The sequence below is a fragment of the Erithacus rubecula genome, assembly GCF_903797595.1.
Source record: "Erithacus rubecula genome assembly, contig: scaffold_1046_arrow_ctg1, whole genome shotgun sequence".
In the NCBI taxonomy this organism is placed as follows: Eukaryota; Metazoa; Chordata; class Aves; order Passeriformes; family Muscicapidae; genus Erithacus; species Erithacus rubecula.
Genome location: NW_027636369.1, coordinates 2,606 through 18,409, shown reverse-complemented (window position 1 = coordinate 18,409; position 15,804 = coordinate 2,606). Strand labels below are relative to the sequence as shown.

The following is a 15,804-nucleotide window of genomic DNA, read 5'->3' as shown; positions in this document are numbered from 1 at the left end:
GATCTTTGTGTAATAGTGAGTTGTTGTACAGTTTGGCAATAAATTAAGTTTTTGTTAAATGAAGTTGATATTTGTATATTTTTGCATAGCATTGTTGTACTCATGTAATAAATTCCTTTTTTATCCGTAACTGAGATTTGTATAGTTCTGTATTGTCAGCACAGGTGCAGCAATTGGTAATAAATGACATTTTTCAATTGAAATGGATTCTCGTGCATTTGTCCACCAGCAGTGGGGCTGTAGCAATCTGCAAGAAATGACACTTGCCAGCTGAGCTGGGTGTTGAGTGCTTTGTGCTCTCCAAAGCAATGAGCAGGTGTAAAGGTGATGATGCTGGGGCATTTTGGCCATGGAAATCTCCAGCCATGCCCAGCCCGTGCCCCACGTGCACTCAGGCTGGGCAAGGAAAGCGCAGATTTGGGATGGCAGCAGAGCCACACGTTCCCTGAGAACTGCCAGGCAAAGCCAGCTGAGAAAACTCTGGGACTCCAGGGAGCGTAGAACTCCTGCTCTGTGGATTTTCTGATCATTCCATTGATGTTTGGTTCTTTATATACAAAAATCCATATATTCACATATATAGAAATAGATGTGGGCAGTACTTGGTGACCTGGAACATGCTTGATTGTGGGAACTGAAATGGATATTTCTATCTTTATAGAGTCAGCAGAGTTGAGCCATTCTGTAGGAATCTTGGTAATTAATTTGGTCATCATATATAAGCAGGGCAGTTGTAACAATCTGTGATCAATTTCCATTTGAAACTGACTTTGGCTATGGGGCACTTCTCATTTCCATGATGAGTGACCACTTCAATGTTTGTCCCTATTTCTTCACTGATCCTTAATCTTTGGTGAATTTGTGACAGGCTGTGGCAGCCAATTCCTCACAGGTCTGTCAATCTGTGGCTAATAGAAGCTGACTGAGGTTATTTGTCTGTGAGTTGTGGTCCATGTCTAGAAGCCCCTCAGGCAGCACCCTGCCTGGGGAGGGGAGGGAAAAAAATATAAGGGGATGATGACATTTATTCTCTTTTCACACTGTTGGGGGTTGGTTTCTTTTCCTAACCTCTCTGTGGAATTTTTTCCCCTTGACATGCTGAGCAGCACTGATGGCTAGTGACTGGGGAGGGTGTGACTCCATTTCTTGTTTTTTTCAGTTTCTTTCGAAGGCATGGGGGGAAATGGGGAAACACCGCACGGTCAGAAGCAGGTAAAGAAGGGGGAAGGCATTTGCTCCCTGTCTCGCTCTTGCAGTCACAGGATGCTGCTGCTGCTGCTGCGCTGCTGCTGCCTGACCCCGCCATCCCAACGCCGGGAGCCACCTTTGCTGTTCTTGGACCCCGCACTGCTGCCTTCTCGCTTCAGCCTGCTGTCTCCAAGCACCCTGCTGAGCACCACGAGCGACACAGTGAGCAAAAGTCTCTGCTCCATCCCTTTCCCATCTGGGACAGCCCCGCTCTCACCCCCAGCACTCCTGCAGCTGCGCGGGATCTGCCCCTGCCCAGCACCGGTAACTGCAGCACAGGGAAGGGAGCCTGCGGCCAAGAAGGGCTGGAACTGGCTTACTGCTCTGTTTGTTCTTGATTTCATACTTGTTGCTGTTTTTGTTTTGTGTGTCTTGTTAGATGGACTAGTAAAGAACTCTTATTCCTATCCCCATATCTTTCCCTCAGAGCCCCTTAATTTCAAAATTATACTAATTTAGAGCGAGGGGTTTATTAGCTCCAGTTTGAAGGAAGGCTCTGCTTTTCCCTAGCACAGCGGTCTTTTCAAACCAGGACACACACATATTTGCACTAAGCTGCAGCCTCAGCTTTGTAAGGAAAAGGATAGATTTTCTTTAGGCATTCAGTGTGGAATAAAATGGTGATGGAATAGTAAGAAACTAAGGTGCAGAAACAGCTTGTTCTTGGTCTTAACAGGACTTTGGGTGCAAGAAAGCACCACAATCTCAATGATCCACCGCTGAGGAAAAACTGAAACGGTTCATCGTGTGAAACTACCTGGTGATGGAAATAAGCAATGGGCTGGGGCTAAGTCTGGGAGTCAAACAATTGGGAAAAGAGACCTGGCAAAGCCAGCCCAAGGTGCAGGCAGGCATTTGGCTCAAGGCAAGAGGGAGCTTGTAGTGCCAGCACTGGAAGGGACTGAGGCAAAGGAGCTGGCCAGGGGCAGGGAGCAGCTCCTGCTGGCACTGCAAGGGAAGGACTGGCAGCAGGCGGGGAGGAGCGGGCACATTGCTGATGGACAAGGGAGCTGCTCCTGCACCGCCAACGGGACCCCTCCTGCAACTGCAGCTACAGCTCAGCTCCCTGTCCTGCAGCCTCTGCTTGGCTTCTGGAGCTCAAACCCACTGCGGAGAGCAGGCCTGATTATAAATGATACCAATCCTAAGACTTCAGAACTTGCTGCCCCACTGCTAATACTGGTTTTTAAATTCTTAGACTATCTCTGCATTAAGTACCCTCTGTGTCTCAAAAATCAGATCTCAGCATCTTAAACCATGCATTCTGTCCTTTAGCAGATTTATAGAATATGCATTCTTCTCTGTGAAGAAAGGGTAAACTTAAAGGGTAGTTGTTTTATGACAGCATGGTTCCATAGAACTTTATTTCAAATGATTTTCTAAAGTACCTATAGTATAAAGACACTTTGTTAAAACAATTAAGGGTGAGAATTGCAGGGCTGCTTTAAAATTTAATCCTAATTTTATTTCGTTCTGTGCAAGATTTCCTTTACATCTGATTCATGTCCAGGAATCCAAATTGAGATTTCTCTTGTATTCTCTTTTTTGCTAGTAAACAAGGCATATGTATACTTTTGATTTTGATTTTGAGGTCAGTAATCCACTGGACTCATTGATACCATGGAACTTCTTTTTCATTTACAACTCCCCATGGTTCTCAGGAACAGAAAGATGAAAGGAAGAGAGCAAATCTTTGAAAGCAATGACCTGATAGCTAGTTCACATCACTTTGTAAACCCCTGGTTAAATACACTGATATTGAAAAACAATGTATGTATGTACAGGTATGAAGTATCAGCTGAATAAATGCTCATAAACAAAAAACTTCTCATCTACATTTTTTGCTAGCCTCATGTTTTGTTCTTTCTGGCTGGCTCTGCCACCAGCACACCCCAAGCACAGGCAAAGGAAGAAGAAGCAGGGGCTGTTTTGCAGCCGTGCCCAGGAGAGACTGGAAGCCTGCTCTCCCTCTGGTCCCACTTGCTTGGCTTTCTGCCTGGGTCTGAGGCAGGGGCTGCCATTCCTCACCTGTGGGACCAGAACCGCACCCAGGATCCGGCACTGCCTGGCAGCGCTCCGGACCCTGGCACGGTCACGCGTCCGACTCTCGGGCACTGTGCTGCTGCTTCATTTGCTCTCTGGAACACCCAAAGCTCTCTGTTAAGCCCTGAGGCTCTCTGCTTCTGCCCTCTTCCTGACCCTGTACAGGGATGGAGCATTGCTGTGCTTTCAGAAAGCTATTGTTAAAACCTTCCAGCATTCCGAGCTCCTTTGCCCTCTGTGGATGCTTGCCATGGAATCCCTCCCAGCTGCATTCAGAGCACACTCAGGTTGGCTCTTCTAAAAGCCAGAGGCTTTGGGGTGCTCAGCAAGACCTTCAACTCCAGAGTGTTGTGGAACTGGAGTTTCAGCACAGAGACCTTTTCAGCCTGATCTGCCCTCGTTCCTCTGCGTCTCTGCTCAAAACAGGGCATGGAAGAGAACGGCAGGAGGGGTCTGTGAGTCCCAGGGCTCTGGATTTGCATCGCTTGAACTCCACAGAGATGCAGGCAAAGTGAATAAGCCAAACTGTTTCTTGATGGAAGGCAAAGCAAAGGGATGAGCTGGAGGGGGAAAAAAGGGACGTGCATAGTCTGAATGCTGGAGGTAGAGAGCTGTCTACAGGCAGGGAGATGGCTGAAGCCACAAGAACTGTGCCAATCATCAGCTCTGCCTGGAGCTCCAGCAGCACAGAGAGGTGGTGTCTCCTGGTGTCTTCAGTGTCATCTGGTGTCTTCTTGGGACACTGGTTCACTGGATCCTGAAGATGACTCCAGTTCTTTACCTCTGTGGGGATACTGGGGTTAATTTTCCAGGTGAGAGCATGATGGGCTGGTGTCTTGCCTCTGGGCTTGAGGGGCTGGAAGAGGGTGGAACAGAGCCACAGACACACCCTGGAACTATGGGGACCTGAGGAGAACCCCGTGTCAGAGTCATCCCAGCACGCTCTAGCCATGGTCAAGAGGGAGAAGGGACTAATGGGATCAGCCCAAAGCTGCTGGCCACGAATCCCCCACGCGGCCCTGGAATCTCTGTGTGCTCTGCCCACGCCGCCCCCCGTCCGCACAGGGAGCAGAGCCCTCCGCAGCCGGGGCAGGGCCTGCAGCTCCTCCTGCAGCCCCCACTGCCAGCCCGCTGCCCTCACTCACCCTCACTGATGAGCTGGAGCTCTTCCTGCTGCCCCCTCAGGCTCTGCCCGGCCATCCCTGGGAACACAGAGCCTGTCACGGCCCCAGGGGCACAGCTCCCTGCTGAAACCACAGATGCTGCCTTCAAGCTGACTCCAATTCCAGCCTAGACCTCTCACCTTCCAGACAACTCCTTCCCCAAGACTCCCACCAACACCAACCCCCCTAAACAGTTGCACAGAAGCCCTCAACAGCCTGCCAGGACCCCCAGGTGTCCCCATCTCTCTGCGAGCTTTCCCAGCCTGCAGCAGAACTCCTGGTTCCCTGCAGGTGCCGTGGGATGGCACTCAGGAGGATCTGATCCAAGGCCTTCCCTTGCCTATGTTAAAGGATGGGAATGTGCTCAACCCTGCCCCACTTTTTCCTTTGGATATGGAATGCTGTAAGTTGGAGTAGAAAGAGTCAGAAAATTGAGTGTGTGTTCCAAGGTTCATCACAAGGAATGCAAGAAGTTGAGACACAGTCTCAGACAGAAAGGGCATTCTATGATCTTGCAGATGGGAAATTGAAATTGATTAAACATCTAGAGAACTTAGGAGCAAGTTCTGGAGGACATGACATAAGTCACAGGCAGCCTAGCTGGGAATTTTGTCCAGCAATAGGATGGTATCTTTTGGGTTCTAGGACAACCTTAAGTGCTCAGACAATTTTCTAGGTTTTGGGAAAGCCCCTAAGTACCCCCTTGTGTTGTATGAAAGAGCGAGAACCTGTGGAACCGCATTCCCATTGTTGCCATGAGGGGCTTGGCTGGTGAAGGATGAAGCCTGTGGTGAGAAAGAACAGAGTGACTGCCACCAATGAGACTTGTCATCTGACACAAGGCAAGTGCAGTAGCTGTACCTGCATTTCCACTTTCCCATGACAGGAGTGGCAGGGAAAGCACAGTGACTGATGCCCTATCTTCCTTGTAAGCCTCCCATACCTTGGTTGTTGTGTAGGGGATATAGAGATTGTAGTTCTTTTGTTTATATACATTGCTGCAGTTGCAGGAGAGAATATTGGTGCAGGGCAGCCCAAAGATGGCTGTGTGTACCGATTGTGGTGTAAAAGTAACAGGAACAAGCAGGAGAGAGAAATCAAGAATGTATAACATCCAGTGTGGAAAGTAAGTATCATCAAAAAGTAAGTATCATCAATAATCATCAGAGTGTAAGAGGAGATAAATAGAGGATGTGCGTGTCAGCCAGCAAGCCAATAGATCCGAGCCCCCTGGGTGCATATTGAAACAATGGAACAAGATAAGAAGGGCACCGGGGGCAAGGAGACTAAGAAAACCCTGATTAAATATTGTGATTAATAGGGAACCCTTTATAAATCAGAAGACAAGGAGAAGAAGCCAATAAACCGAACCATGAGTTGCAGTTACTGCTACTCTTGGGAAAAGAAGGAAATTGAGATGAGGCTGTATGCCTGAATATGCATTTTTTATCCAAAAGATCATCCTGAATTGCAGCAGAAGCGTGGTTTTAATTTGGCCCAAGGGTTTCCTTTGTGTTTGCTTTGGAAAAAGATTGCAAAACAGAAGGAAAGGGAGGACTTAGGTGTTTTTCTGCATGTTCCATAGGACAAAGACATTTAAAAGAAAAAGAGAATGAGGAAGGAATGGAGGATTTTGGTTGCTCCTTTTGAGTCATGGGAAGAGGGAGGACATGGAAGGCATTTAAAATCCCTGGTAAATACTGCTGAGAAAACTGCCTTTGAGCCTCCTTTCCTCTCCAGAACTTGAAAGGGGAAGAACTTGCAGTATAGAACCAAAGGCAGAAAGGAAGTCGTGGTATTGTCACCATTCAGTGTCCCCCCTGGACTCGTTTGCAAGGGCTGGGAGCAAGATCACCATCTCTTTGGGCGATGGTCATTCAGATACGGTTATGGGAGGCAACAGGACCTCAGTGAGTCTCATAAAAATCAAGGTACCCCTCTCATCAGCTGATTTAGAAACCTGGAAATCTGTGGCTAGTCAATACTGGGATGATCCATCAGGAGTAGCCAAAAGATTCAGGGCGTTTGTTATGGCCTGGACCCAGACTGGGAGGATAGAGATGCCAGATGTAAATCTAGATGCTTTAACAGACCCAGGGAAAGAGCTGGTATTAAAAACTGCACGAAATTATGGAAGAGCCAGGCTGTGGGCATGAGAAAACGCAGAAGAAGCACGGCCTCTCACAAAACCTCCCTGGGACTGTAGTAATTCTGGTCACTATCAACTCCTGCTGAGGTATTGGGAATGGGTTAGTTTCAGAAAATGGTATCCCTAAGGCTGTAATTTGGTGTGCTTTAGGAAGTGAAACAAGGGCCTCTGGAAACACCGACTGAATTTTGGAACTAATTACGGGAAGCCATGTGTAAATACACGGCTCTAGACCCATCAGATGATTGTGGCAAAAACCAACTCATTTCCCTTTTCCTGGGCCAATCCTCTAATGATATTAGTCAGAAACTAAAAATTCAAAAGGGAAAACCAAGTCTAGAAAAAGCTAAAGAAGTAGCATGCTGAGTTCTTAGAAATCATAATCAGCTAGAGCATAAGCAACCAGAGTAACCCCTGCTCACGACAAAGAAATGACTGGGTTGGGCAGAGACCTGTCCCTAAACTCTGCACCACTCAGTGTGCCTGTTGTAAGAAAGAAGGGCATTGGAGGAGAGACTGCCCACAGCTCAAACCCAAGGTGGCTGCAGAACTGAGCCAATGCAAGGGCCGGCTGGAGGACATCCCCCCAGAAAATCCTCTTGTCAAAAGAGAACTGGGGGAAAAGATGAGGAAAATGAAATGTTTGGGGAATATGGATGCAACACATTCTGTATTAAATGTAAAGTTGGGAGAAACTGGTCCTGGTAAAGTTGTGAATGTTCTTGGAGCCACAAGTCAACAGCAGAAGATATCCATTTTAAAACCACAATCTTATAAACTGGGCAAAAAAAGTAGGAATACATGAGTTCCTATATATGCCTATGACCCCAAAACCCCTCATAGGAAGGGATTTGTTGAACAAATTATAGGTTGAAATAAAGCTTACCCCTGGTGGAGTTCAGATCAAAGTCAATGAAAAAGAATTACAATGTTCCAAGTCTGGCTCTCATTACAGATTTGTCCAAAACAGAAGAGGCACCAGAAGTTCTTAGTCCGAAAGTCTGGGTGGACTGGAACCCTGGTAAGGCCAGAGCAGCAGAACCTGAAATCATTAAACTTAGACGTGGAACACTGTCACTGCCTGCTGGGCTCTCTTTATACCTGAGATCCCCACAGCAGGACATGTTGGTGGTTTTTAAAGTCCATGTTCTTCCCAGCCCCAGCGCCGAAGAAACTGCAGGAGGCTGTTCTCTGAGGTTTTCTAGGCTGTTTATTGTTTCTTATCTAAGGAATTCTTTCTCTAGCTAACAGCAGTCTGTTCAGCACCTCGATCCAGGGCACACTCTGCCTGCCAGAGCGCCGGTCTTATCTTATATATTACAAATTACCTACCTAATATTTACAATTACTTTCCAATACATGGCAATTTTATTACATTGTCCAACTCTGTCTCAAACCAATCAATGAATGCCAGGGTGGCACTCAACATGGATGGCATAAAGAAGAAGGAGAAAAAGAAGTCCCACGCCCAAAATCCTCCATGTTAGCCACGAACTCCCTAATATAAACATTCTTAGAAATCCACTTTTTCTAACAGTCTAATTTATACTCTACCTTTTTTTTTGTGGATTGTAATTCTTCCTGCAATGCCTGCAAATTTCTCCAGGGACTTAAGTCCAGCCCCCAAGACCTCTGGGCACCATGCCAGGGCCTCTGACATCCTTGCCAGGGGGGTCTCCAGGCATTCAGGGAAACCAGGGGAACACCCTGGAGTCCCACAGAACAGGACCAGTAGGAATTACACAATATCCACTTCAGGTGGAAAACATGAAAAGTGTTAAACCTATCAGACAATTTTGTAACATTTGGGTTGTTACTGGAATCTGTAAATCTGAATATAATGCACCCATTGTACCTGTAGAAAAGCCTGATGGCTTGAACTACAGTCTGATTCAATCCCTACAGGCTCTTAACAAAAGAGCTGGAGATCCCCACCAAATGCTTGCAAATCCATATGCCTTGCTAGCCAAATTAAAAATGAATATGAATGGTTTACCATGTCAGATCTCGAGGATGCTTTCTTGTGTACACCCTTGGACCCTGGCAGCCAAAACCTGTTTGCCTTTGACTGGGGAAATGCAGAGACTGGAAGGAGAACTCAACTTATGTGGACTGTATAAGCACAAGGATCCTAGAATAGTCCAGCCACATTTGGAAAACTGTTTGCTAAGGACCTTGAAAATTGGGTGAGCCCAATTTTCCACAAGATTGGAATTGTGTTTGTGTCCACAAAAGGAATTGTATTACAATAGGTAGATGATCTACTTATAGTCACTGAAAGGAAAAAAGACTGTTTGGAATGCACAGTAAGCCTATGAAATGACTTGGGACTAAGTGGTTGTATCCAGAAATCAAGCTCATATAATCAAACAAGAAGTTGCTTATCCAGGATACAAAATATTCCAAGGGCAGCTGGGACTAAGACAAGAACGCAAAGGAACCATACACTGAACCCCACTCCCTACTATTGCCAAAGAATTGAGAACCTTTCTGGGAAGGGCTGGAGGCTGTATTAACTGAGGTGTTAACTGTGGGCTGCTGGTTAAGCCACTGTACCAGCTGTCCGAAAACAATCCCAGAGACCTGGAATGATCGTCCAAAGGTAAGAAAGCCTTTCAAAAGCTGAAGGAGGAATTGAAAAGAGCACCTGCTCTGGGCCTCCAGATGTCTGGGAACTGTTTTAGCTTTTCTCTTTTGAGAGGCGAGGAATGGCATTGGGAGCACTGGCACAAACAATTGGCCATACAAGATAGCAGCAGCACACTTTTCAAAACAACTGGGTGAGGTAAGTAGGGGATGCCGACTGTCTGCGAGCAGTTGCTGCTCTTGTTTCAAAGGCCCAAGAAGCCTGGAAATTCACTCTAGGTACACAAATAACTGTGTTTATCTCACATTCAGTGGCAGCAATCCTTGAGTTAAAGGGTGGGCAGTGGCTTTCACCCTCAGGATTTCTTATATATCTTGCAGTTTTGGTGCAGCAACATGGAATTACAAAAGTAATTTCTTCTCTAGTTCATCCAACAGCCATTCCTGGCTACTCACCAGACAGATGAGGAACCTTTGTAACATAACTATCAAAATCATGAAGTCCACTTTATTCCAGCCACCCAGACCTTAAAGAAACCCCAATTCCAGGAGCACAGATGGGAGTGGCTTTGTAAGATCAAGCAAAATCAGGATATACGATTAGCATGGAGGAAGAGGGGATAGAAGCTCTACCTCTGTGAGTCAGCTCAGAGATAATCAGTTTAACCTGTGCCCTCTGAGGAAAAAGCAGCAATTGATGAACAGATTCCAAGTATGTCTTCAGAGTAATACATGCCCATGAAGCAGTTTGGAAAGAAAAAATACTATGGACAGCTCAAGGAAAGCAGATGAAGCATTCTGAGGATTATAAGGATAAATGACGAGCAGTTGAAGATTGAGGAAAACCTAACTCCATGCCTGCCTTTGTTATCCAGCCTCAATGTAAAATCTCTATGGCTTGTAAATTTGAAACTCATAAACCTCTTGTAAAGGAGATTACTACAGTGACCATGTGCACCTGTGATGTTTCTAACAAGCAGTGTGTGCATTCATTTTTGTGCGATTCCTATCAGGATTTTTGCATTATGCAAATTAAAATGGACAGAGACTACAACCTAGTGAAAAATATTCCCCTTCTTCTGTGACACATAGGTGAGAACACCATCATCATGTAGAGATATAGTAACCAAGCCCACCAGGAATCCCACCCAAGAAATCTTTTTTCCAGCAGCCAGCTCTTGTGCAACTCCAATAATAATTTGTACTGGTCGTGCGCTTAGTACATGGAACAGATCTCGTGGAGGATGTGCTTTTGAGAATTGAATTTCATTCTTGGGATATTCCAGGCCATCAGGAATATTAACCAATCAAGTTGCAGGAGTAGCTGGGAACATAATCATCCTATGAGTGCATATCGTGCCCAATTCCATGAGCACGTGTTGGTGGCCCAGATACGCATGGAATCCTGAGAGCACAACTACGTTCTTTTATGGGCTGAGGTACTCAGAATACTCAACTATTTGTACTGGGAAATTTAGTAAAGTAAGTATCCTTTGTAATACTAGCAGGGGCCAGTGTAAGGTTCCTGAAGGTATCAGAAATGCTTGCCTAAAGGCAGGCAATGTATCTGAACAAACCACAGTGACATGCCTTGGGCATCGACAAGGAGGGAACCTTGTCCTGTCCCCCAGCATGGGAGCCTTGCCCTCCTTGTCCCCAGGCAGCCAGCGCAAGGGACACCTCAGCAGTGTTCCCACCCTCCTGCTGAAGCTTCTGCTGCAAGCCTGGGGCAGACTTTTGGGAACACAGACCTGGTCACGGCTCTGCCCAGCGGCACAGCTCCCTGCCAGCGGTGCTGCCAGCCCTGTGGCCACTCGCCCTCGTGGCCTGGCAGGGCTCAGCCCGGGCCCTTACCGCTTGCTGCCGCCCAAGGCACGGCTGAGAGAGGGCGGCAGAAGCCCCGAGGGCAGCCAGGGCTCCACGGCATCGGGCCCGGATGGCAGAAGCTGCCGGGGCAGCAGCCGGGGCTGGGGCCGAGCTGCGGCGGAGAGGGGAGGGAACCGGGCTCACCCAGGAACCTGATGGCCGCCTCTCGCAGGGGCTCCTGAGGGCTCTGCAGGTACGGCAGGGCCTGGCGCACGTGCTCGACCACTCGGCTCCTGTCCTCTGCCAGCTGCGGAGAGTGGCGGGAGGGAAGGCTCGGGGCGGGCTCTGCCCCTTTGCCCAGTGCTGCCCGCGCCCGGCCCCGGCCTCCCCTGCCCACACAGCCCTGAGGCGCGGCCAGCAGCCGCTGGGCCGGGCTCTGCAGGGGCACAGGGCCGGCTGCTGCCCGGGGAGCCGCGGTGCCAGCCCGCCCCGCAGCCCCGCTGGGCCGGGGCTCCGTGGGCACCCGGCTCGGGGCCGCAGGAGCCTGGAGAAGAGCCCGTGCGGCCCCTGCGTGCAGCGCTGGGCAGGGCCACAGCTGCCAAGCGCACACAGTGAGTGCCGCGCTCAGGGGGCTTCTCCAGCCTGAGCCTGGTGCTTCCAGGCCCTCCTTACCAGGCACTCGGCGAACTTCCACAGCTTCTTCTTCCTCACAAGCTTTTTAAGATGGTTTCTCTGCAGGAACTTGGCCGCACAATGCAGCGTTTCCCAAGATGCCTGGAGAGCAGCAGAGATGCGGAGATGGCACCGCAGTTCAGGGCACAGGAGTCACTTCCCTGGTCCCAGGCCTGGAGGAGGCTGCAGCCCTGGTGGTGCCAGGGCAGGAGGCCGCCGAGCCCCCTCCCAGGGGGACACGGGCAGCCCATGAGTCCTCACCTGTGCCACACAGCGATTCTTATCATGGCAGTGGATGAAGAGTGGGATCAGGCTCTGCAGCACTTGTCTCTTCAGGGCTTTTTCTTCCTTTTCCAGCTGAATGGTGACCAGTGCTTGGAAAAGCAGTATGGACACCTGCTGCACCTGGCTAGTATCCTGCATGAAAGGAAGAAAAAAGACCTCAGCATCAGCAGCTGAATTGGCTGCAGGGCTCAGCTGTGCATTGGCCTGCAAATCCACAGGGCACAAAGTGTTTGGGCTGCTCCCAGAGGCCGTGCCTGGCTGGGGGCACAGAGCCTTACATGGTCAAAGAGTGTCAGCAGCGCCTCAGCCAGCTGCAGGGCGATGGGGCTGGCTATCAGACTGTTGTTTTCAAACACTACAAAGCTGAGTACCATCGCTGCCATCCTAACTATTTCTCCATCTGCTTCCTCCAGCAGCTGCACAAGACTTTCAGCCAGGCTGCACATCCTTCTTGCCTGTGTGGAACACAAGTCTGTGAAGCCCCACCCTGCTGCGTCAGGCCTCGGAGGCCAAAGGCCAGTCCCGAAGCACTCGGGCAGCTGAAGCGGGAGGCAGGAGAGCTGGGAGCAGCTGCCCCAGCACACGAAGCCCAGCCAACACAAGGGGCTGCTTTCACCAGCGCAGCTTGAGGCACTGCCCCTTCTCACCAGCAAGGGATCATCAGTGAGCTTGAGAAGGGCCCTGAGTGCCAGGTAACGCTTCTCCCTGCACTCGCTCTGCAGGTGCCGTGACAAGATTTGCAGGACGCGTTTACCACTGCTTCCACTCAAGTCCTGGTACTTGAGGACCTGAAAGGCACAGGGCAGTGACAGGGGACCTGGCCAGCAGGAGGCCAGAACCCCACAGGGCTGGGCCCAGCCAGCAGCCCAAAGCACGGGCACCGTCTCAGGCAGCTGTGGCTACGAGAGGCCAGAGAGCCGGAGGCAGCTGAGCGAGGCAGCGCTGGCCATCAGGCTCACCTCCACAATGAAGGCCAGGGCAGGCAGATCCCAGCGTGGCTCCTGTGTGCTGAGAAGCTGGAGAAGGTAGCGAAAGATCCGGGAACACAGAGGTGGGGAGACACAGGACATCTCCCTGGCAGGAGTAAAAGTAACCAAGACTGTGAGCCAGGGCCACAAACCTCTCCCAGGACTGATTCCCAGAGGTCTGGTCATTCCCCACCATCCTGCAAGGGGGCCTGGGCCATTTTGGGAGGTAGCTCCCTGTGGGCACTCTCCTCTCCCATCCTTTTCCAGTCTGCTTGGCAGTCCCTCAGTGACAAGACCTTCTGGCCCATGACCACACGCACTGTGTGGGGCACCCAAGGAACAGAGCAAAAATGCCAGGGGCAGTGGAGAGCAGGGAGTCTCACCTGGCCAGCAGAGCCACGGCATAGTGGTGGGTGTCAACACACAGCAGCGTGTCCCAGCCACACTTGCGCCCCACTGCCATCACCACACGCTCACCCTGCATTTGGCAGAGCAGGGACTTCAGGGTCTGCACTGCAAACCTGTGTGCAGAGCAAAGCTCAGGTCACCTTGGGAGCACTGGCTCCCTCCCTGGGGACATGGCAGGGACAGAGGGACTGGGACGGAGAACCTGTTGGGGCTGGCAGCAAAGCCATGTTGCTGCTGGCATTCCTTCCACAATTTATCGACCTCCATGGGTGTGTCCAGAGTGCTGAAGAGCACTTGGAAGAGCAGGTGGACAAATACGCGGGGCAAAATCTTCATCACTATCTGTGGGATGCAGGGCACCTGGAGGATCTTCCACATCACCACAGTTGCCTGCAAAGGACAAACAGCCCGAGGTAGCGCTCAGTGCCGAGGTGTCCGTGCGGCAGGGCCCGAGCGTGGCAGGGAGAGGCCAGGGGAGATTCAGGGGGAGCGCCGGGCCTGGTGCCCCTGAAGCTGCCCCTAGGGCAGGATTCAGCCCAGCACCTGAGGCTGGCAGATGCAGTGGGGGAAGGAAGATGGAGAGCTGCTGGAGAGGCAGCCTTTGGGTGAGCAAAGGCCAATTCCAGAAACTCACAGCCAGGGCAAAGACTCTTGTTGTGTCCCCATCGGAGGTGCACGTGCTGTGCTCTGGCCAGCTCCCCAGCACATCCAGGAGTCTCAGCTGCACCGACTCCGCAGTCCTGCTCGAGCACAAGATGGTCTTCCACATGGTCTCAGCAGCTCTGCAGGATCAGAGCTCTGTCTCAGGGCTATCTCAGACAGAGCACCAGGGACTGGGCAGCAGCAGGGGCCTGAGCTGGATGCCAGCTCTGCCTCTGCCCATTGTCCCTTGCTGGCAGCACCCAGACAGTCCAGTCCTGTGGGGACAGGCTCCTGAGGGGCAGAGAGGGAGCATGGCAGCAGGCTCGGGGGCTGACATGCCGGGGCAGGGAAAGGGAGCAGCCAGTGGGCCCAGCAACTCCCTGTTGGTCAGATACCTGGAACAGGCTGTACAGGGTGATGGGCTGGTGAACCCTGAGCCCTCCCATACCTGTCACACGATGGGGCCACACTCAGGAGAGTCATCACCACATCAGTGGGCTGTGCCTCGGTGAGATCCAGCAGTTTCCTGTCCAGCCTGTGCTCATCAGACTCATTGGCCATGAGCCACTGGTGGATGTATTTCACCATGGCAGGCACCTGAAGAAGGCACGGGGAGACTTGGAAAGCTGCCAGAGGTAGTAACGTCCCCAGCTTCCCCAGAGAAGTGTTTCCCTTCCCTTCACACTGTGATGGCCTCAAAGGCTGACAGGGACCAGCAGGCCCCAGTGGCTTGGGAGGCCTAACAATTCCTGGAAGGATCAAACCCTTGCCACAGGCTGCTTACTTGCTTTGGACTTGGCAAACCCTCTTCTACAAGCATATTCAGCAGGGCAGCACTGGAGTTGGTGGTGGAGCTGTCACAGTTCTCCATGGAGCCAGTGCCCGTGGTGCTGGTCTCTTCCTACCAAATGCATTTGATGAATTTGCAAGTGTAGCAGGAGAACAAAGGGCAGGAAGAAAGGGATGTTCCATGGAGTGCTCCAAACACTGTGCAGGGCTGAGCAGTGAGAGCAGGCCCAGCCCAGGTGGGGATGGCTGCAGGTACCTGTGCTGTTCTGGGAAAGAGGCCACCGGTGGATTCCTGCTCCTGTGTCTGTTCCATGGCTGCACCTGGCAAAGAGCGAGCGCAGCCAAAGCTGAGGGGCTGTGTGAGAGGCCTGAGAACAGAGCCCAGCCCTGCGCTCCCCAGGCAGGGGCAGCCCCAGGATGCCCCAGGGGATGGAGCGCGGGTTCTGCAGGGCGTCTGCCTGGCCCCTCTTCCCTCCTGTCCCTGGGCATGTCCTCAGGGGATGGGATGGGATGGGATGGGATGGGATGGGATGGGATGGGATGGGATGGGATGGGATGGGATGGGATGGGATGGGATGGGATGGGATGGGATGGGATGGGATGGGATATCACCATGCTGGCAGGAGCCATCAGCCCTGTGGCCCAGCTCTGCCACTCACCATCCTGCTTTGGCTGAGACTGCTCTGGCTCTTCAGGCTGTTGAGCTGGGTGAACTCTAGCTCCTCTCCTTTTTATTCTGCAGAACAGTCTGAAGATCTTGAGAAATGCTGCCATGCTGGAGTCTGGCCTCACGAGCACCTGCTAGAGAGATTCCTCAGGAAAGTTATGAGGCAAACACTCCCGCAGTCTGGCTGCAAAGTCAGCTGCAGGAGTAACACTCAGGGAAGCTCCGGGTCAGGCAGGAACGAGTGCGCTGTGTGGGGGCTCCTCACGGCACCGCTCTGTCCCGTCCTGTCCTGTCGCGTGCTCTGAGCACTGTGGTGTGGCCGTGTCTCCAACAGCTCCTATATCACCACATGTCACCAAGGGTCCGTTGACACCCTGT

General features: G+C 51.1%; 1 protein-coding gene across 2 annotated transcripts; it reads right to left on the bottom strand.

Moving 5' to 3' along the window:
- Positions 1-4,076: 4,076 nt before the first annotated feature.
- On the bottom strand, positions 4,077-15,576 carry LOC306815154 (maestro heat-like repeat-containing protein family member 7). 2 transcript variants are annotated; one of them, XM_079331782.1, is made up of 14 exons: positions 15,419-15,576; positions 15,016-15,080; positions 14,755-14,871; positions 14,419-14,567; positions 13,963-14,110; positions 13,531-13,718; positions 13,304-13,441; positions 12,912-13,026; positions 12,600-12,740; positions 12,231-12,407; positions 11,929-12,084; positions 11,668-11,769; positions 11,200-11,302; positions 4,077-4,147 (listed from the first exon to the last, which is right to left on the bottom strand). In XM_079331782.1, the coding sequence occupies exons 1-14, from the start codon at positions 15,531-15,533 to the stop codon at positions 4,092-4,094; spliced, it is 1,770 nt and encodes a 589-aa protein (XP_079187908.1). In that variant the 5' UTR covers positions 15,534-15,576; the 3' UTR covers positions 4,077-4,091. The 2 variants fall into 2 exon arrangements, with proteins under 2 accessions (XP_079187908.1, XP_079187907.1); XM_079331781.1 differs by lacking the exon at positions 4,077-4,147 and adding an exon at positions 4,275-4,493.
- Positions 15,577-15,804: the final 228 nt, after the last annotated feature.

Bases quoted from the DNA above. Each gene is read 5' to 3' on its own strand.
- LOC306815154 (XM_079331781.1), bottom strand. From the start codon at position 15,533: ATGGCAGCATTTCTCAAGATCTTCAGACTGTTCTGCAGAATAAAAAGG. The intron at 13,442-13,530 runs GTTCTCCGTCCC...CTCTGCACACAG, and splicing joins TTTGCTGCCAGCCCCAACAG to GTTTGCAGTGCAGACCCTGA. The intron at 11,303-11,667 runs GTAAGGAGGGCC...CACTCTCCGCAG, and splicing joins GGAAGTTCGCCGAGTGCCTG to CTGGCAGAGGACAGGAGCCG.